Source organism: Scomber japonicus, chromosome 20 (assembly GCF_027409825.1).
Source record: "Scomber japonicus isolate fScoJap1 chromosome 20, fScoJap1.pri, whole genome shotgun sequence".
Taxonomy (NCBI): Eukaryota; Metazoa; Chordata; class Actinopteri; order Scombriformes; family Scombridae; genus Scomber; species Scomber japonicus.
The window spans coordinates 26,787,221-26,809,752 of NC_070597.1; the positions used below are offsets into that span (position 1 = coordinate 26,787,221).

At 39.3% G+C, this 22,532-nt stretch overlaps 2 protein-coding genes across 2 annotated transcripts in view; both read left to right on the plus strand.

Moving 5' to 3' along the window:
- Positions 1-13,744, plus strand: part of LOC128381020 (caveolae-associated protein 1-like) — a 45,511-nt gene extending 31,767 nt beyond the window's left edge. Inside the window, exon 3 of the transcript XR_008323529.1 lies at positions 13,731-13,744. The gene's annotated coding sequence lies outside the window, so the exon portion shown is untranslated. The remainder of the gene's footprint in view (positions 1-13,730) is intronic.
- On the plus strand, positions 3-21,670 carry LOC128381015 (signal transducer and activator of transcription 5B-like). Its single transcript, XM_053340939.1, has 19 exons — positions 3-149; positions 1,478-1,612; positions 4,167-4,323; positions 6,782-6,871; positions 7,618-7,795; positions 8,132-8,262; positions 9,716-9,867; positions 10,108-10,263; positions 11,041-11,220; positions 11,521-11,608; positions 12,431-12,553; positions 12,679-12,771; positions 14,365-14,571; positions 14,892-14,986; positions 15,410-15,552; positions 15,833-15,988; positions 16,140-16,191; positions 16,901-17,008; positions 18,276-21,670. The coding sequence occupies exons 2-19, from the start codon at positions 1,485-1,487 to the stop codon at positions 18,397-18,399; spliced, it is 2,361 nt and encodes a 786-aa protein (XP_053196914.1). The 5' UTR covers positions 3-149; positions 1,478-1,484; the 3' UTR covers positions 18,400-21,670.
- Positions 21,671-22,532: the final 862 nt, after the last annotated feature.

The window sequence follows — 22,532 nt, forward strand, 5'->3', positions numbered from 1 at the left end:
GATGTAGCATACGCCAAATAACCTGTGCGAGGTTCAAAAGTTGTGTGTGTGTGTGTGAGAGAGAGAGTGTGTGTGCGTGTGTGCGCGCGTGCGCGTGTTGTCCGCTTTCCATGGTGTTGCTATAAAGCTGTGCTGCAGTCTCTTAAAAGGTGAGTTACATACGTGACTATACTACGCGTGGCGCAAGTAAAAGAAGTTTAGGTCGAGTGCTGCAACATACTGTATTAGCTAATAATAGCTTACCTCCGCTAGCTAGCTTACGTTACACTGTTTTGTCCTACCAAAGGAACCAATGGGACGTATTAACCACCTTCTCACACAACTTGTCTAATGTTAGATGTGTTCAGGAGTACCACATTTGCAAATTAGCTGCATTTAAGCCCCAGTCTCACTGCACAGCGATATTAGCAAGCTAAGCTATCTCTCAAACTTGGTCTGTGGACCGATGCGCTCTCCTGTCACCAGAAGATGGTATCAATACCAAAACTCAGCAAGAACACTAAGAAATAAACTGCTTATGTTCTCTTTTCATTTAATGTGTCACCACGATACTAGGATGTCTGGCAGTTACCAAAACATTGCTTGACTGAGGTAGAAACGACCTAAAAACCTTCAAATTGTTCAATAAAGTTCGTCATCATTGAATACTTATTTGTAAGAGTTTTAAATTGGGATTAACGGTGCTCAACACAATTGATGCCGTATGGTTAGATTCATTTAGGAAACCACTGGAAAACATTGGAAAAGGCTTCCCAAACTGGGCAATGGAAATACTCAGAAGAATGGAAGGAAACCGTCAGATCTAAAAAAAACAAACAAACTCCCAAACAAACAACAACAACAACAACAACAAATTAGTAAAATAGATTAAATGGATGTACACTGCACAGATTGTGGACAAGTGTTTGGAAATGTTGAGCCTTTTTCTTGTTGTTTAGTTAGTGGGCAAGATGGACAGGTAGACGGTAAAGGGTGGTGTTGGTGGGAGTAGGGGTGCAGGAGAAGGTGGAGCATGTGGGCAGTTAATATAGTTTATATGCAGTTGAGTACATGGACAGATAATGGTTGTAACATGTCTGTGAGAGGATACTATATACAGGAATGTGCTGATTCTAAATGTTTCCAAAGTAAGTTCATTTTAATACCTCTTCTTATTGTGTCAGTGTGCCAAATTGAAGAGGAGGTTTGTAACAAAAGATCTGGAACTGTATTGTAGGAGGTGTACAGGATCATTGCTTTGGTGAATCGGGTGAAGCTTTTGAAGCATTGTCAGGATTGTGTGGGTGTTGCTGTAGAACTTCAACCAAAGAAAGTTTGGAAAGTTCTGTTTCTTTACTGATATCGGTTTTCAGTCTTTTTGTTAACAATAAAACATTTTGTTAACAACCAACATGCTCTACTTTCCTGTTTCCTTCGTCATCTTCTCTTCAACTTAACTCTCTATTACTCTTCCTCTCGTTATGTCCCGCTTCCACAGGAGCACCATGGCGATGTGGATTCAGGCCCAGCAGCTGCAGGGTGAGGCGCTGCACCAGATGCAGGCGCTGTACGGCCAGCACTTCCCCATCGAGGTTCGACATTACCTGGCCCAGTGGATTGAGAGCCAGCTCTGGTATGTACTGATGTTGGCCTTTATTTTATTCTGATGGCATCACACCTCCAGGTTCAGTCAGGACTCTCTGGGCCATGAAATTATATTTGGAGTAAAGTCTGAATGCTGTGGATTTTTCCTCTTTGGATTGAAGCTTCCTTCTGCTGAAATGTATTTATCTTGACATTTCCTTTTTATAATTACCAAAAAATAACTTTCATGATATTATTCCTGTCAGGGTCTAAACAAATGTGCCATATTTAAACAAAATTTAGTATAACTGAGTATCAATGCATATAACTTTTTCAGAACATGAAGCATGAGTCAGACAGCACTACTGCTGCTCGTTAAAACACTGTTCATCATGTATTAACACTGCATCTCTTTAGATTTTGAAAATTGCATTCTTTCACATTTTATTTTTTGATATAAAAATGCTGAATTATTCAGTCCTATCTCAGCTTTCACTGGTGAGCAGGTTCATCTCTGTTTTAAATCAGTGCACCAGATATATTTAAAGGCTCCATCTTTGCCCAGTTGGTAAGATGAGCAATTCAAAAATATGTTAAACTAGTTTTAAAAGCAGCATCAGGTTTGTTAAAATGTATATTTAGTATTTTTGTTGGTTTTATATCATTTGAAATGACATTCGTACCATTTTTAACCAAAAGTAAGACTGAATGCTCCTGAAAATGTCAGATGATGTAACCACGAAAGAATGATCAATAGAGGTGTGGCGATACACTCAGCTCATGAGATGAGACAAGAGACGATATTGGGTTCACGAGATCGAGACCAGACAAGATTTTAAGTTAAGGAAACTTCAATGACAAAATATATGACTGTTTTTTATTTGAAAGTCACATTTTGAAATGTTTTAACTAATCATCTTGTAATGAATCACTTTAGTTCTACTTTCTAAGTATGAATTATCATACCCAGTATTCAATATACAAGCACTGTAAAAGGTTTCCTCATATAGATAAATATTTAATATATAGATCATTTTGGTATTTATGGAAATAACAACCATAAATATCTAAATGATATACAATCACACATTATACCAAAAATGAAGTATGAAGAAATCGACACAGCCCGTTTGCTCATGCTTCGGGGTCGTTCAATAGAGTAATTGCAAATAAATATTGTTTTAATAAACTAAAAACTTAATTTCCAAAACAATGTAGCTGCTGAGCCAGGCATGTGTACCTCATCCTGTTCAATTATTGTGTCACAGTACAGAACCTATAGATGCTCTAACTTTTGTTCACAGGGATATTAAAGGTTCAGTGTGTAAGAATTGACCAGAAGTTGAGCTGAATTCAATCCAAAATGAACTAAAATATCAACACAATGTGATATGCTGCTATGTTTGTTTGGATCAGGTGGCCAATTCTCACACATTGAATTTTTAATATCATATAAAAAGTACCTTGATTACTCACACTTTCACCCACAAATAAAACTAATGCATTAACCAGAACAAACTTTGAAAAAAAGCAATAATGATGTCATGATTCAGTACGATAAGCCCTGTTTGGAACTAAAAGTCCCTGTTGTGCATCCTGTTTGCATTTCCACCACTTCTGAAGAATCAGATAGATCATGTAAATAGATGCATGAGTAATTAGAAAATGCTGGTGGTGCCTGAAACGCAGTATTCACACAATACAGTCCTCCTGTTCTTTGTGTTTACTGCTGCATGAGTTGGATGTTATGAATGAATGAAAAGGAGAAATGCAGAAGAGCAAAGAAGAGCATCTGTCTCCATAGTAAATCATTTGTTCTTCAGCACATAGCCAACATGAAACAATAAAAAATCAGCTTTTATTTCTCTCATTCAGTTGCTTTGTTCTCACTGCTGCTGTTCTCTCTCTTCATTCACATTCACTCTTACTGTCTCTCTCTCTCTCTCTCTTTTCTCTCACTCTTTTCAGTAAGCCAACAACAAAGCTTAACTTTACTTGTAATTAACAAATAAATATAAATACCCTCCCTTCACCCTAAAGTCATCCTAAATCGATCCAAGAGTGCTACCCTGTTTTGTGAATAAAGTGTTACACAAGCTGCACTGTGTGTGTTTGACCAATTAGAGATGGTCATCCTCCATGCTAGATTTTCTGTACTTTTGGAAAGTACCCACACACCCAGCAGGGGGGGTCTTCCGGGGTAAAACAATTTTCCTGGAACTTCATTTCCTCTACCTGCATGGTGGAAATGCAGGTAGAGGAACCTTATGAGTTTCTAAGTAACTGGTGAAAGTGCAGATAAATATTTCACTTCCAGGAATTCACATTATAGACACTATTACTGACTGTCCCTGTAACTAACTGATCACAGTCAGTCCAGTCTGGTTTGTATTTTCATACAAGACTCTGTTGGCATTGTGTTTTTCTCACCTTCTTTTGAAAAGTGCTGTATAAATAGTGTTATTTCTAATTATTATTATGACATTCTGTTATGTATGAGTATTTACTTATTAGTTTAATAGTGTAAATGATTTAGTCCTGTAGTAGCCATAGTGACCATCAACAGCTGGTCTTGTTGTAGCTTGACATTGTGTGTGTTCTAGGGATTCTGTGGAGTTGGATAACCCAGCAGAGGAGGCCAAAGCCAAGCGTCTGCTGGACAACCTGGTGTCTGAGCTGCAGAGGAAAGCCCAGCTTCAGGGAGGAGAGGACGGCTTTCTGCTCAAGATCAAGCTGGGCCACTATGCAAACCAGCTCAAGGTACCAATCAGTCAATCAATCAATCTTTATTTGTATAGCACCAAATCACAACAGAAGTCATCTCAAGGTACCAGTCAGCCACTGTAAGATAAGTGAAAACTAACCTGCTAAGAGCTTTGCTATAATCTGGAACATTATGGTGAAAAGTGTTTGATGCCGGTACACTGAACCAAAAGACAAACATTCATTCAAAAAGAAAAGGCTGTAAAACCACAAATCCTTTTTCCTGAGCATCAAAAACATACTGCAATGAATTATTACTCTTGATCCATTGGGCATAAACAATGTCAAAAGTCAAGGGCTGTATCAGTAAGTCACTCTGTGTCCTTCATGTGTGTGGGGACTCAGCAGGAAGTTAGCTCATGAGAAAAAAGTGGATCTCAAACAGACATTATTACTCACTAAGTATTTGTTTTCCAGTGCTACTTCATAAAACACTGGTTCCCAAACTGTCTGAAACATCTGGACCACATGTTGTGTTACTACAACAACTGGTTGTTGTCACCAGTCAGCTGCTGCATAACTACATATTAAACAGAATTTTTAATTGAGAGATATTATTGTTTATTGCTTATATCTTCCATGTTTGAACATGTAACATAGAAAGATAGTCAATCTACATGTTACCTGTTTTTTTAAATGGAAATGAACACATCTTCTGGAACTCTTGACCCATACTTACTTACTGACTATGATTACTATTGTACTATATGACTATTGTTTTGTATGTTGTCCTTTTGAAATAACAACAGTAAGTAATAAGGAGTTTCATAATACATATTACAGTGAGAAATGTGAATCTGCATCCTTCTAGCAGCTCTGTCTTCTCATTGCGCCTGCTCATTCTGCACGCTTCTGTCTTCATTTACTGTTGCTAGGTTACAGAGTTACAAGTTGCAAAGCAGCAGGAGTCTGAGTGAGATTTCAAAATGGCTGTTTTCCATCTGTCAGCTTCAGTAGACTCTAAAAGTATTACAATTTATGTGAAGTTAATTATGTGTAGTTTCAGCTTAATCAGCATTTTAACAACCGCATGCAAGTGAAACAGAGTGTTTCCTGTTGGTATGAAAGAACAAACATGACCATAAGCCTCAAGTTAGAGGAAACTGCAGAAATGTCACTACTGGTGAATACTGAATGTACTGTTGCTTTCTTCTCAAATGTAATCCAATGTTTGGGTTAGGGTTAGGGTTAATGTCTTCAGTGTGTTTTTTCTATTGGCTGATTTGAGTTGCTGACTGAGTTAATTGACAGAAAATGAATCAACAACAATTTGGGATTCATCGTGTAAGTCATTAAAAAAAGATTCAGATTTTTTAATGATAAGAATAATGACTTACTCAGTTCTCTACACACTGAATATATTCGGGTGTTGGACTGTGTACAAATCAAGACAGTTTGTAGACAAAACAATTAATTGATTAATTGAAAATATAATAATTATCAGAAGATTAGTTGATAATGAAGTGTTAGTTCCCGCCGTATTGGATACACACTTGGGCCAGTGGATTCTTATCCTAAAGACATAAAACCCACAACAATAAACCAACAGAACAGCACTTCCTCCTTTTTATATTCTCCATAAATTATGAGTATCAATGGAATCTACATCCGCACTTTCACCCAGATTGCCAGTAAGTGAAGCAGTAGAGGCTAGAGGACCGTGACTCATGACAACTGTGGTGCTAATACTCAACTAACGTTTTTTTTTCTTTCTTTAAAAAAAGAGATGAAGTAGACAAGTGCAAAAGAAATACCATAAACAAGAAGTGCAATATTCAACAAAGTGCTTAAAGGTTTAAGGGGCTGAAGTGTTGAGGTGTTCATGGAAGAGCTGAGTTTTCAGGTGTTTCTTGAATGCACTAAAGGAGGCAGCAGACCGTGTGGAGCTGGGTCATGGAACCACAAACGAGAAATAAAAACTAAAACTATGCAAAAAACCCTGAGTGCTTAAAGATGCTGATGACTGATGACCTATTTTAGTTACTATATTCAATTGTTGTTGTTATAGGGGGATGCTTTTAGGTACTTGCATTGCATTTTCACTGGCCAATAACAAATGGGCCATTTCCTGGTCCTAGTCTATACCACAGAGCTGAGGAATCTCTGTTTTTAGGTAATGTGTGAGTTCTAAAAAATGGTTAATATGACAGTTCTTTTCACATTGAGAAATGAAGTGTGTTGAAACAATAATGAAAGCAAACCTGTCTCACTTTAGTAAGAGCCGAGTTATGAAAGTTAACTGAACAAAAAGAACTCTGACTCTAACAGTATTGGCCAATTTGTTGGTGGTATTGGGTGTAACTTATTAATCTGATTGATGTCTGGTTGGTGTGTGTGTGTGTGTGTGTGTGTGTGTGTGTGTGTGTGTGTGTGTGTGTGTGTGTATGTGTATATATGTGTGTGTGTGTGTGTGTGTGTGTGTGTGCGTGCGTGCGTGTGTGTGATATCTCTGCAGAGCACTTATGACCGCTGTCCTTTGGAGCTGGTGCGCTGCATAAAACACATCCTGCACTCAGAGCAGAGGCTGGTTCAAGACAGTACAAATGTAAGTGCTGAGTCTAGGCATGGGCCGGTTACCGGTTTCAAGGTTTACCACGGTATGAAAAAGTCACAGTCAAAACCACTAAAATTTTCCATCATACCGTTCCTGCGATATGAGCGGGTTTTTGTAATGTGACGTGTGCAGCTGCAGCGTAAAGTAGTCCTCCTCCGGCGCACCTCCGGTTGCTGTTACAAGCAGGTAGCTCTGCAGGCTGTATGATGGCTGAAGGAGGCGAGCCCCCGAACTTTCCCCCCCGTCTAAAGCGCCAAGTCGGCTGTATTTATACTTCGGCTACCGTAAAAAGCCGCCCAACGTGCAAAACGTGCATGTGTACAATATGATAGTGAGCAAGTCTCCAAAAACTGTTTAGCCTCAGTTAAAGGACTGCATTAAGGACTGCACTTAATTTTTTTTAATAATTTTTTATTTAGAAAGAATTCAGTTATTTTGTATTATTATTTATTTTAAATACATAATTACTAATGTCCAATCATGTTCTATATATATTTAAAAATAAAAGACTGTTCAATGGATTTTTTTTTGTTTTTAAATACAGACATTTCAAAATATCACATTTAATAGCTGTAATCCGTGAAACAGTAATATTTTTACCTAAGGTGTATGATAACCGTCAGAATCTCATACCGGCCCATGCCTAGTTGAGTCCCTTTAGAGTCTTGTTATTTATAGAACCAAACTGAAGGGATAGTAAGGGGTAAATATGAAGTATTTCAATGATATGTATTCAGGCCAGCTGTGGCAGTGGGGGGCAAGCCATGGACACCCTGTCGCAGCGGCATCAGCAGATCAACCAAGCGTTCGAGGAGCTCCGCCTGGCCACGCAGGAGACAGAGAATGAACTGAGGAAGCTGCAGCACAGCCAGGAGTATTTCATCATCCAGTACCAGGAGAACCTGCGCCTCCAGGGTGAGGATGAGGGCTACACACACACACACACACACACACACACACACACACACACACACACACACACACACACACACACACACACACACACACACACACACACACACACTGATCATTTATGTGTCTAATACTGACATACTCCACTGACATTCTGATGACATCACAAGATTTCACTTGAGTTGTTTAGCTCAAGTTTGGTATTTAGTTTCTCTGCATACTCATCACTAGCCTATCTTTACAGGAAAGTACCTGAAGACAACTGCTGACACGCATCGCAGATAGTGTTTTTTGTGGTAGCTGCTGTTTGTAATGTCCTGTCTGTCTCTGATCTTCCAGCTCAGCTGAGCAGCCTGGCTTCACTGCCTCAAGCCGAGCGCACCCAGCGGGAGACCACCTTACAGAGCAAGAGGGCCACTGTGGAAGCCTGGCTCACCAGAGAGGCCAGCACACTACAGAAATACAGACTTGTATGAAGACACACACGCACGCACGCACGCACACACGCACACACACAGAATTTCTACAGTCTTAAAGAAACTGTTGTCTGTGAGGTTAAATGGTGGCAACATGTACTTTTTGTGGCAATCTAATTTCTTTAACAACGTATAAGGAGAAACTCTGTATAATTGGGTTTAGACATTAGTAGGACTAGATATTACCACTGATCTCCTGATTTGATTCTTGACTTAGTTACAGCAAATACAAAAAAAAAAACAAAGTGAATTGCATGAAACATTTTTCAGTTTAGTGAAGTGAGTAACACATTAGGCTGAACTTTAAACTAATATAATTATAAAACTATAGACTAAGGATTGTTTTCTTTTGGCAAATACAAAAACATGACACATCTATTCTTTTTCAGCCTTCATGTGTAAAACAGTTGAGTAAGAATTATTAAAGAACTGCATCACGAGTTTCATCATTATGCATATTTAACAAACATTTATCATCCAATTTAATGATCAGTGTGAGTACAGGCAGTTAAATTCTGCACAGGTGAAAAATGAAAAGCAGTGAGCAGTGTGCATGGAGTGTGTTTAAAGCTGCACAATATGTGACTATTTTCACAATAGTCTACTACTTCTGCTGAGTGACCATTGCAACACAGGACACCATCTGAAATGTTACATTTGAGAAAAACAGTGACACATAGTTCAGACAATAAAAAGAAAAAAAACTCTCAATGACAACTCTTAAAGAATATTGCAGCAACTCAAAGATGTAGTATAAAGTTACTTGACAGTAGCTCTTTGTTCAGCAATACAAGATCAAAGAGCAGCTGGTAATCTTTTATAATCTTTTATTTTTCACATGGTTTTACCTTTTGTTTTCCCTCCCTGCTTGAATATGTTTCACAGCAGCTCCAGTCCAGTGTGATGAGACTGAATCAGACAGTTACACTTGTTAAGCAGGCCTCTTCTTTTTAGTGTTTACATTTTTTACCAATATTGATCTTTCTTCACATATTCAGTCACTGATGTTTGTGTTGAGCTGATGACATTTGGCTGTTTTACAATGATGTCCTCACACACAGGATGAATATGTGTTTGCATGTTCCAAAAGCATCTTCTCTTATACATATATTTATAGTTCTGCAAAAAGATCACTCAGATCTTGATATGATTTCACATCTTATTTTACTTTATGGTAATCAGATTAATAGTGACAGGGTTCATTTACAGTAAATATCAACCTAAATAATTAAAAATGTCTCCAATGGTAATTTGTGGCATGTGTAACATCCCCTTTGAAATGAGTCCATTTCCACAGCTGACCAGTAAACATGTGTATGTAGACATGCAGTCCACTTCCCTGCTTACTTCATGTCCTCCTGTATGCTTGTTTCTTGTGTGTATATTAATATACAGACTGTTACTTCTGCAAATCTTTGTCAACCTTTGCCTGTTGGTGTGTTTACAGGACCTGTCAGAACAACACCAGAAGACCCTGGCCCTGCTGAGGAAGCAGCAGACTCTCATCCTGGACGAGGAGCTCATCCAGTGGAAGAGAAGGCAGCAGTTGGCTGGCAACGGGGGTCCTCATGAGGGAGGACTGGATGTCCTCCAGTCCTGGTACATACTGCACATGCTATATGATTTTGACTGGCATGTTCTATTACAGGTTTAGAGATTGTACTAAATAATTGTACCTACCTCTAGCAAGTGGATCAGTTTATTAGTGATATAGAGTAAAGTTTGCATAAAATATTCCTTTCCATTAAGGCAGTTTGATACATTTGATAAAACATTGTAGTTCACATAAATCTATAGAAAACATAGAGTTTCTATCCATGTCTTCTTCTTGTCTTCTAGGTGTGAGAAGCTGGCTGACCTCATCTGGCAGAACCGGCAGCAGATCCGACGCTGTGAACATCTTACTCAGCAGCTTCCTCTGCCGGGGCCCATGGAAGAACTGCTAACCAAACTCAATGCTGATATCACTGACATCATCTCCGCCCTGGTTACCAGGTGAGGACTACACTTTTCCTCTACAAAGTTGTGTGGTGGTCCAGGATATTGCATCGACTGGCACATGAATTGGTTCCCATTTTAAAAATGAACCAGAGGTTGTGCTCCAGTTATCAACCTCCACAGGAAGGCTTACGCCAAGGTGCTACACAGGAGATTGTGGCCAAATGCTAAAGATTCAGAGTCTTTTGGGGGTAACTTCTGGGGGTGCTGTGGGGCATTCAATCCTTGTACAAGTGGAATGAGTGCTGTTTTGTTTTTGTTTGTTTTTTTCAGATGTATCCAAGTCAGGTATCCACTTCAGTTTATGTAACTTCTATTAAAACCTGGAACATCTCACATTCATTCATACCCCTTTTCCACCAAAGCAGTCAGCTGCCATATATTGCTCCGACATATTTCAACAGTAGCCCAGAAAGGACAAACCAAACATTCACTCTAGAGAGGACCTTTTGAGAGTTTTTTAAGTTCTCCTTCATGCTTAGCAACACCACCACTAGATGCTGTAAAATTCTACACACTGGACCTTTAAACAGTGTAATTATCTGATCTTGCCTAAGTATTCATCAATTGATGAACTGATTTATTGTCACTTTCATCCAGAGTTATTGAAAGTCAAGTTACCTGATCATCAAATGCAATGCACTGATCTCTGTGTACCAACATACACTGAGATCATGTCCAAACAATCAGTATCACTGCCTTTCAATAACTCAAATCATCTCATGAGAGAAAAGTAGCACCCTGTGATGTCATTCTCTCTTCTCTTCTCTTCAGCACCTTCATCATTGAAAAGCAGCCACCCCAGGTATTAAAGACCCAGACCAAGTTTGCAGCCACGGTGCGCCTTCTGGTTGGAGGGAAGCTCAACGTTCACATGAACCCACCGCAAGTGAAGGCTGTTATTGTTAGTGAGCAGCAGGCCAAAGCTCTGCTGAAGAACGAGAGCACACACAGGTGAGAGCCACACACAGGTGAGGGCCACACACCAGCAGGAAGACAGCTCATAAATTAGTTAAATATATTGACAAAACAATGAACAGATACCAGACCAAATTAGTGGCTGATAGTAGCATGTACTTTTTTGGACATGACATGTAATTAACTGGTTAATCCCAATCATTAAACAAATGATTCTATTCATTAGTTTTATGGTTGTTTAGTCATCATGTGAGATTATCAGGTTAACTGTGTAATCCTTTTTCATTGAAGACATCACTAAGAATGTAATAAAACAGCTTTTATTGTTCTTGGTAGTGAAAGCAGTGGAGAAATCCTCAACAACAACTGTGTGATGGAGTATCACCAGGCCACCAGCACTCTCAGTGCACACTTCAGAAACATGGTATGGACTTTTTTTCCACTTTCTTTAGGGTTTCTGCACATTATTATCATTGCTTTTATTTTGTTAAGTACCCCTTTTATTTTTGTAACTATTGTTTTGGATTTGTTTTAATTTTCATTAATGATGATTTAAGACTGAACATAAAGAGCATGCTGTGAGGTTTTTTATCGGAATAAGGGAAAAACCTTCTGCTGCCAACCAAACTACAACCAGCTGGTGTTACATTTTAAAATATCTAAAAACAAAGTTAGACTAAACCACAATGATTTAGCCTAGCTACTCTATGAAAAGGAGAAGTTACATTCAACCACACTAGTGCACACATTCATGATTACACTAGCTGTGTAACAATGGCATGTCATAGTACATTCATAGTATGCACATATTTTGCAATTTTCTGACTGCAGTATATAGCAAAATGACAACCTTTCCTGGAATAATGCTCATGACATTCTATTTTGTAACTGCACCAGCTTTCCATCAATAATGTATTCTGTCTTCTAGGAATTGCTCAAAAATGTATATATTGATTCCAAACATGTATTTATTGTAAACCTTTCTATACAAACAGTAGTTTATTTTTCACCTGGTTTACTCACAGTCCTCTTCATTACTAAGATCTGACCTTAAAAAAAATCCCTACCCAGAACAGAGTTTGGTGTGTGAAAAGGCCTTGTATTATGAGATGAGATCAGAACAACAAATATATTAATGCATCCCTTACAAAAACAACAGTGAATTGTTCTTACTTATAATTATTGTGTTTCCAAAGCCTGCTTATACTTAATCTCTTTTTGTGTGTGTGTGTGTGTGTGTGTACAGTCACTGAAGCGGATCAAGCGTTCAGACCGCAGAGGTGCAGAGTCAGTGACGGAGGAGAAGTTCACGGTTCTGTTTGAATCACAGTTCAGCGTTGGAGGCAACGAGCTGGTCTTCCATGTTAAAGTAATCACAAGACACATTTACCTTTTCTACTTGTTAATAGCAGCTGAACAACACTCTTGCATGAGCCATGTGGTAATAATTGATTAATTGAAATATGTTATGATCTCTTGTTTTCTTTACTGCAGACCTTATCGCTGCCTGTAGTAGTGATCGTCCACGGTAGTCAGGACAACAACGCCACGGCAACAGTCCTTTGGGACAACGCCTTTGCTGAGCCGGTGAGTCTGCTTCTCCTGCTTAAGGCCCATATATGCTCAACGTTAAATACGGATCCGGATACAGAAGGAGCCTTCTGTCCGTGCTCCGCGTTCATTTCGTCTGTATTTCTGCACGTTTCCATAAAGCTTACGGATACGGACCAAACGGAGCAGTACCACCAGAAACCATGGGGGGGGCAGTGTTTCTGTCATAGATATATATACTGTGTTGCTGTCACTACTAGATATGTAGCTCTAGAGAAACACGAAGAAGAAATAACAATGGCGTAAGTTTTTGAGGAAAGGTTGTGTGAGTTGGTTAGAAACTTTAAAGATATTGTTTTTGTCTTTTATACAAGAGGTACATTATCAATATCTCCTCCACAGTCACCATGTTTGTTTTTGAGTTTGTTGTTGTCATAAACGTTTGACTCTGTGCTGCCCCCTGGTGGATGTATTGGTTAACATCCATGCCAACGTAAAGGACGCATGGAAGTTTGTGAGCAGTGACGGTAACATTGTTTGAAAGGGACGGATACATTTTCATATGTACGTTGAGCATAAATGGGCCTTTAGTCTGTTTCCATACTGGCCTTTTTATACCAGACCACAGTGTAAACTGGGGAGTCATACAGGGTGACGGGAGTGGGTGGGGCTGCGCTTCTTCTGAAATCCACAACCATCTCCACTATCTTCAGAGTGTTGAGCTCCAAGGGTTACACCACCAGATGGTCAGTTTCCCAATTAAAAGTGTTCTCATCCCTACTAGAGATGAGCTCATTGAGGGTGATCCACAAACTTCAGGAGCTTGATGGACTGATGAGTAGAGATGCAGCTGTTGGTGTACAGAGAGAAAAGAAGTGAGGGGAAAAAAGATGCAGCCTTAAGGAAACTGCTGATGGTTTCCCCAGCTTCATGTGCTGCTTCCTGTCAGACAGGAAAGCAGTGATCCACTTGCAGGTAGCGTCAAGCATGTACAGCTGGGATGATGGTGTTAAAGGCAGAGCTGAAATCCACAACCAAGATCCTGGCATAGGCGCTGGAGGATGAAGTAGAGGGCCATGTTGACTGCATCGTCCATAGACCGGTTGACTCTGACTCTCAATAGTTTTGACTTTCAGGTTGACTGTGGTGTCATCAGAGTGAGCCAGTGCTCAGGGGACGATGTGTGTTGATCGTATTGCAACAGTGATCTAAAGGCGTTTCTTCTATGGTCAGGCATTTAATGAGATGATGGTATTTAGGGAGTTGATGACTGAGAAATTCTTGTCAGTCACAGTCAATAGCTTGTCACTACAGGTCAGGGTTGGAACATTGACCTACTGGTAAATTGACAGCTCTGTTCCTGGCTCAGCTCTGTACAAGACCTGTATTACTGCTGATGCTACACCCCTCCACCTGTCAACCGTGCGCTCCATCTCACCTAGTCCAGGAGTCCACCTTTTTCCGTGGTCTCAGATTGATGAGGTGCTGACTGTCATGCTGGCCACTTCACATTTGGCTGCAAAAAAAACTTCAGATATTTTGTGCTTTCTGTAAAATTAGAATTTTACAAGTTGCTTCCTTCCGCTCTGCTTTTTTTCCCTGTATTCCACCTTTTTTTCTCCTCCTCAGGGCAGGGTGCCATTCATTGTGCCAGACAAGGTGCTGTGGCCCCAGCTGTGTGAGGCCCTTGATATGAAGTACAAGGCAGAGATGCACAGTGGGCGTGGCCTGTCAGAGGATAACCTGGTCTTCCTGGCACAGAAAGCTTTTACAAGCAGCAGCAACAACCCTGAAGACTACCGTAACATGACTATATCCTGGGCCCAGTTCAACAGGGTGAGACCAGCTCAACAGTTCACTGTAGTATTCACACATCTGCACTGTGAGGAACACTGCATGTCATTCCAAATGCTCTGAGAGAGAGAGAGAGATAGAGAGAGAGACACACGCACACACACACGCACACACACACACACACACACACACACACACACACACAGAGGCATCATATCACTAAAACATAAGGCAGGTGTAGGGAAGAATGCTGCATGTTAACATGGATTTTGTGGTAACCATGTCACTGTAGTGGTTTCTATAGTAACCTGGTTTCTAGTGTACATGTAAATGTATTGATGGCATATGTTTAATTTGTGCAGGAGAGCTTACCTGGACGCAACTTCACCTTCTGGCAGTGGTTTGATGGAGTTGTAGAGCTCATGAAGAAACATCTCAAGCCTCACTGGAATGATGGGTAATCAGTCATACTGACTGTTTGGCCTCAAGGGTCTGTGGTGATGTGACTTAGCAGAGAGTACACCTGTACATCACACAGCTTATCATGGAAACCACACATTTTTAGGAGGAGCACAAGTAATTGTGGGAATATTATAGTTAATATTCATAGTTCATAGTCACCTGGAGTTGAAGTTCTGGAGTTATTAAAATGTTTAAACATTGTAAAAAGAGAGAACCCTTGTGTATTCTTGTTTATTATATTTTTAGAATATGCTTGCTTTGCTTTTCTAATTACTGAATTATAACTAATTAATAGATGTGTTTTGTAAATATCAAGATACTCTAGAAGCCTGGTTTTATACATTGATGCTCAGCTCCTCTGCACTCCTGCAGTCACAACTATAAAGTGTTAGTATGTGTGTATCTGTGTTTACTTTAGGGCCATCCTGGGCTTTGTTAACAAGCAGCAGGCACAGGACATGCTGATGTCCAAACCTAACGGCACCTTCCTGCTGAGATTCAGCGACTCTGAAATTGGAGGCATCACCATCGCCTGGGTGGCCGAGAACCCAAACAAGCCAGGTACCAAACTGCTGCACTCTGACACTGAACACACCCTATATGCACTTCACTGTTAATGTCTTTAAAACAATATGGAACTGAATGAAATGATACGTGTACAAGACAAAATTCTGCTCTGCTGGAATGCAGCATTCCTTTAGTTTGTTCAGAGGGAAATTATCTCTGTCAGTATCTGCCCCAAAGTCTACTCAAACATGCATGCACTAGTTAGTACATAAGTTCTGCTCATTTTTACAACAGTAGAATAATGAATGCAGTTATTGTTCCTGTCTTTGAATAGGTGAGAGGCTTGTCTGGAATCTGTTGCCTTACACAACAAAGGACTTCTCCATTCGCTCTCTGGCTGATCGTATCAGTGATCTCAACCATCTTCTGTTTCTCTATCCTGACCGGCCCAAAGATGAGGTCTTCGCCAAGTATTACACCCCTCCACTATGTAAGTATCGGCAGTGCTACTCTGCATCCTTATTACTGAGTGAAGTCATTACAGGCACCATCAGGTTTAGTAAGCTCAGTTCATGGGTGGCAGCACTGTAAAGCTGAAATCACTGGAATTCACTTTTTAAAGCAGTTTGTCCTTCTTGCAGCAAAAGCGGTGGATGGATACGTTAAACCACAGATCAAACAAGTTGTGCCAGAGTAAGTTTTTTGTTCTATTTTCTAAAGTAACATGCAACAAAGCACATGCTTTCCAGCTCACCTCAGACACTTAAGTCAATCTGACATGATCCAATAAGTAGCAAGTTGTTGAAGCCTAATCTGCATTTACTATAAGAATCCCAAACAGAGGACACACCTCCATCTAGAAAGAAATGTAAACCATTCAAACTGTTGGTAACCAGTGCTCCTCTTTTTAGATTTCTGAGTCAGTCATACTTGTGTGTAGTGAGTGTGCGATCAAGAGAAAGAGAGAGAGAGAGAGAGAGAGAGCGAATGTGTAACAGAGCAGAGACTATGAAGTTAGCAGTATAGCTGTGAATGTAGCATAGCAGTGTGTGTACAGTTTGGCTATTCATCAGTGAATAAATGCTTTAACTCTGCAGAATGAACTGTGTCAAATTATAAGTCAGTCACACACAGTCATGATCTTAAATTAGTCATGTAACTGAAGTATGTATTTGACCCACAGTAAGATAACTGGTAAAATGGTGTGAAAGTGTACTGGAAGTATTGTTGCTATGGTTACCTGTTATTTAATGAACGTATTTGAGTTGTCCTGATGTACACTTTGACCGACACTGACAGCAGAAATGAGTATTTTCCTGAATATCATGATATGTGGTCTAGGTCATTCTGATTGTGAACATTATAAAAGAGCTGAAGTGTATGTGACACGTGTCTCTGATAGATTCACCACCCCGAACCCTGAGCCCAGTGGAGCAACTCCCACCTTCATGGACCAGACAGCTTCTCCCTCTGTGAGCCACCCCAACAACTTTGGTGTCTACCCCCCATTGTAAGCACGCTCCTTTACTTCATTTACACAACTAATGATGAGGATTCTACTGTGTGTTTTACCTTACATCTGCTACACATGCACTTCACCTTCTATTTATGACCTTATATAATATAATTGTTACAGTGTGAGAGAGTAAACTCCAAAGGGACTTGAGATATAGATCAGAATGAATAGTTGTGTGAATGATTAAGTTGTTTTGGCCCTGATCCCAGTCCAAGTGTGTGCTGGTACTGAGTGTGATCACACACTTGTTCATACACCAGTAACTACCTGAAAATGAGATCATATTCAGATGAATTCCTTCCATTATATTTTCTTATGTCAAAGATGCTCAGTATCCATAGTAAAAAGAGTTATATGTATTATCTACATGACAGCAGAATATTTACAGATCTAGTCTGAATGTTGCTCATCACACTCTTTCACAAGGTATTTCATTCACATAATGGAGGTTAAACTGATCAACTTAAATGATTGAAGCTGAACAAAGTGACACTATGTGTTAAAGAGAAGACACATCAGTCAGAGTTGTTGGGACTTGAAGAACATTCCACAGCACAGTGAGAAGTTAAAATCACCGGAGGACAGCAAGAACAAGATTTTCAGCTACTGATCCGTTTCTCTTCACATGTCACCTGTGACAAATTACAACTTTGTGTTCTTGTCTTTGTACAGAAAGTCAATCTGAGTACTGGAAAGTGTTCTAAACTGTCACACACCAGTTTCTGTCCTGGCTTCATAATTACTGTTTTACATGTAGCTTGTATAGAATGTATATATAGTATATGTTGATAAGGTAGAGGCTCAGTTTCTGTTGATCTGATTTCAAGTTTGACTAATTCATTAAAAAAGTTGTTTCAGTTGCAGTTACAATTACTTTGCTCAGCTACATTAATCCCAGTTAAATGATCATCAAACATAAGATAAGAGATGAGATAAAATGTTTCATTATTATAACAGTAAAATAGAAAGAGAATCAATAAAAAACAATAAATAATAAGTACACAAGCAATACAAACAATAGTAGTAAAAAATATAATAAAAGAATTGTGCCATTATGTACAAGAGTAATGTTGGTGTTGAGTGATTATATACCTGAGTTGATATTGTTATTGCACAGATTTAATGTGATGGATGTATGGATGTATCACAGTTGAACTGAAAGTAGTAGTATACATGAAATACTAACAACATCCAACTATTCTAAATGAGTCATGTCAGTTAGTCATGACACTGACCTCTCTCTCTCTCTCTGTCCCATCAGGAGTGACGCCATGTTGGATGCAGATGGAGACTTTGACCTGGAGGACACCATGGACGTGGCTCGTCATGTGGAGGAGCTGCTCCGTAGGCCCATGGCCAACCAGTGGAGCAGCCAGCAGTCCTGAAGCTGCTGCTGCTGCTGCACACTTCCAGGTCTTCATCATGACTAACAGAAACACCCTCGCTCTTAATCTCTACTAGACTGTAACCACAACAAGACATTTCCTGTCTGTATCAGTCACTCTGGCAGATCCACATCACTGTTCACTATCTGTCTTCATGTTTAGCTGCCTGCACCAGAGTTTTGGGAGATAACAGGTGTGATGTTTGAATATGTGTGTTTGCTTGCCTCAGTGTGTCTGTAGAGAGGACACACCTGACATCAAAAGTTTGACAAAAGGCTGATGTCCTCTCCGGCTTACTGTAGTTTCTCAGGGCTGTATAGTATGGAGTTAATTTTGGGATTTTTATACAAAACTGAGATACACAGTTAGTTTTTTATGTAAGCTTTGCATTCATATGAGCCTGACAAGCTTTTAGCTGGCACTGTGAGAGACTAATGATCTTTTCCTTCTGTACAGGCGACATCGTAAATATGACTCAATGCTGACTAACTGTCTAGTAAATCCATTAAAAAACAAGATTTAAAGCAAGACTATGTAACTTAGGGAACAGCAGCCAACTTCCAGGATAATAGAATATGCTTACATTTCCCACAATTCTCAGTCAGACATATAGTAGAGCGTATATAACTGTGTTTTACAGATTATTGATACTAGTAGTAGATTATAAGTGGACAGAGTTTTAATTGTACAGGCAAAATCTTTGAACTTATATCATGCACATTTATATTAAAGTATGGTGATAACTTATTTTGTGATAATCAAATGTGCAACTAGACTGATAAATGCTGCTCAGTGTTCAGTGGTGTTTGTGAATGATTTATGGACAGCTGGAGAGATGAACAGTGAAATCACAAAGCTGAAATGAGTTTTATCAGCGTTTTCAGAGAATAATCAACATCCTTAAATCCTTACTCTGCATTTCTCAGCATTGTGAAAGTTCCGCTGCAGCTGAACTAGTGAAGTGACGCAGCAGCAAACCTCGGATAGTGACACAGTGTGAGTTTACGGCTCATTCATTTTCATAAGAGAAAGATTTGTTTCATTTAACAGTTCCATAGTCTTGCTTTAAGTACTGAAAATGGACATTTTAATCTCTAACTAATATTTTGGTGCTTTCTGTTTTTATGCTTAATTGCCTGTGTTACAGCTGCTCTCATGTTCAAATGGTCCTCATGAAGTCAGCAACTACTTATTCATTTTAACATGTTTCTTTTTGTCACTTTGAGATTTCAGTACAAATGTTGGTACAACATGAGTTTTAAATGATGTTTAGTCAATAGTAAAGCCTTAGATAATGACCTAAAATCCCAAATATCCTGACATCAATCCACCGTCGTACAGATCAAGCCTCCAGTGTGTAACATACGTTTCTCAAAGTCCAAACCAAATGTACCACATTTTACCCGAAAGTCCCTCAGAGCCACAGACATGTTAGCACAGTGTTTACAGGCTGTACAGACTGCAGGGGTCATGTGGTACAAAAAGACACAGATGTGGAAATACACACTCACAGATTGCTACAACAAGTGAACACATTTGCAATTGTTGTGCAATTTTTTTCTATTCCCTTTTTTTTGCACTTGGATCACCTAGTTGGAGGGAAAAAAATAAAAATACTGCAATAATAATTGGATCAAGATGTCCTGACTTTCAGAATAAAAGGGTTGGGGAGTTAAAGTAGTGTCATTAGTTATTTATAGTCAGAAGAACAGCACTATAATATATTCTCATCAATCACTCTGAGCAGCAGCTAACATGCTTCAACTTGTTTTCAGTCTTTCTCACAGCTATTCTGTGTTTTGTATAACTAAATGTGACCCACATTAAATAAAAAAGATTTCCCAGAGAATTACTTTTATTCTGAGTATGAGATACACATCACTGCAGTTTAACATAGACCCTTATACAGTTTACTAAACTTAACTGAGGTTAGTATGCACAGCACAGTTAATTAATCTATATGTGCTTGTGTTCCCACATCAGTGCTAGTTCTATGACACGACCCCCCTGCAGGCTCAACAGTCCTCCCCAAAAATCTGAGGAGTTTCCCTCCAACTGCGAGCCAGTCATCTTTCTATCTTCTTCTGGAATCCAGTGCAGTGTTTACAGGATTTCACCCTCAGTGTACATGGAAAGTTATTGATTGTGATCGATATGATTGAACAGGTGGTTATTGTTTCACTCCTCTAATGTACTGTACGAGCTGCCTGACTCTTCTCTTCTTAAGCTTTAGTGACTGAGACTTCAAACTCTTCATTCTTCAACTATAAATGTCTAATAGAATATTTAAGGCCAGAGGCTCAACCACAACCACTCAGCTCCAACATTTATTGTTGCTTAGTAAACATTGCAGTATTTGGCATCTTAAACAGAGCACGCTATCAAATGAAACCTTCAGTGCTTTCCATGTGCTGTGTTGTAATTCAGTGGAGAATGCTCATACCTCATAGATTTGTGTTAATCATGTGTTTTAGCACTGCTTCTCTAACTGCCAGAGTATAATCATACCATATTTACCCTCATCATCATCATCATCACTCTGTATATAAAGCTTTTCATAGATTCATGTCTGCTGAGTTCATCTTTATTTTTCTGTGAAGCTTCTGTCTGGAGATGCAGAGGCCATAGATCTGTCTGTGCCTTGTGGATTGTTAAGGGACAGCAGCACCGTCCACACAGGACATTTTAAAGCCATTGTCTTTAACACTGCACTTCTCTCCCACCAGCCTCAAACAAAGAAATCTCTAGAATGCCATTTAAACACCAACAAGTCACCTAGAATGAAAGTGAACACAGTAAAAAGCTCAGGAAAACACGCTGTGAAATAAAGGTAGATGAGTCCAACTCAACCAAATAATAAATAACTAGAGTGTAGATAGGATTACTTCTCTGACTCTTCTTCTAACTTGTGCCTATGTTGCTTTTTTTTTTTGTAAAATTGTTGAATAAAACGATGAAATACAAACTTTTAATCATCTGCTAAATCAGCAAAAAGTGAACAAGCACTCTGATGCTCCCACCAGCAGCTGTCTGATGTTCTTAGCTAAGGCAGTATTCTGTTTGTATTTGAATGGGCTCCATGTGAGCGTTTATGTATGTGTGTGTCTTCAGTGTAATTCATCTTTTCTAGCTGGCTGCTGTGCTGTGTTTGCTGGCTCTTTGTAGGCTCTGTGGCCTGTTTGGGAATTTCTTATGAACTTCCACGTTGTGCAACATTTTGCTGGAAGTTTGATGTTGGGATTGCAGATATGAAAATAAACCCTTTTCTAATTAATCATATCTGTTGTGCTTTATTGTTATTGATTTGTGTTTTATTTTTACTCTGATAAAATGAACTGCACTCTTTGCTGTCTCCTTAGACTGATAAACCGACCACCACCTACATACACCCAACCACCACCTTTCACATAGATTTTGTACTTGTGTGAGAAGAAGTCCGCTGCAGTGTTGAATTTATAGAACTAATTACATTCTCTGCAGTGCTGTGTCTAAGTATATTTGTTAGACCAGACACTGATATTACCATAAAGCTTTAAACACCTTATTTTTAACTGCAAAAAGTCATTACCACTCTACCACAGTGTTTAAATCTTGCTAATCTAATAAGAGGAAATAGAATTCACTGCTGAAACATTTTTAAATAGATGTGATCTTAATTATGAATAAACAAGAAGTGTGATTAGCAGTATTTAAGTGTTATACTGTAACTTTTCAGCCACTTAGAGTGTAAACACATTTGGACATGATACGTGTTCTAACGTGTGTGTTTACACTATGTGCTTTGAGCCAGGTTTGGCCTGGATTTTGCTGACCAGGCAAATAAGTGAACTCCCCCTGAAACTCCAGGCCTGAAGTAGAAATGATTCAAGCTTATTTAACAGACAATTAGCAGAAAACAATGTGACTGAACTAAAGAGAAAAAGATCTTCCACACGTCAGCATTAATCACTGTGATACAAACTGAGCTAGACCATGAAGTCATGATAAAAAGCGTACCATTCTTTTAATTCAGTACAAAAGGAGCCACACAGGCTTCAAAGACACAAGTGAGACTGTTTACACAGGAACAGAAAGTGGAGATTTGAACCCTCTCTGTAGCACAGACATACACACAGACTCAGGTCAAAGGTCAA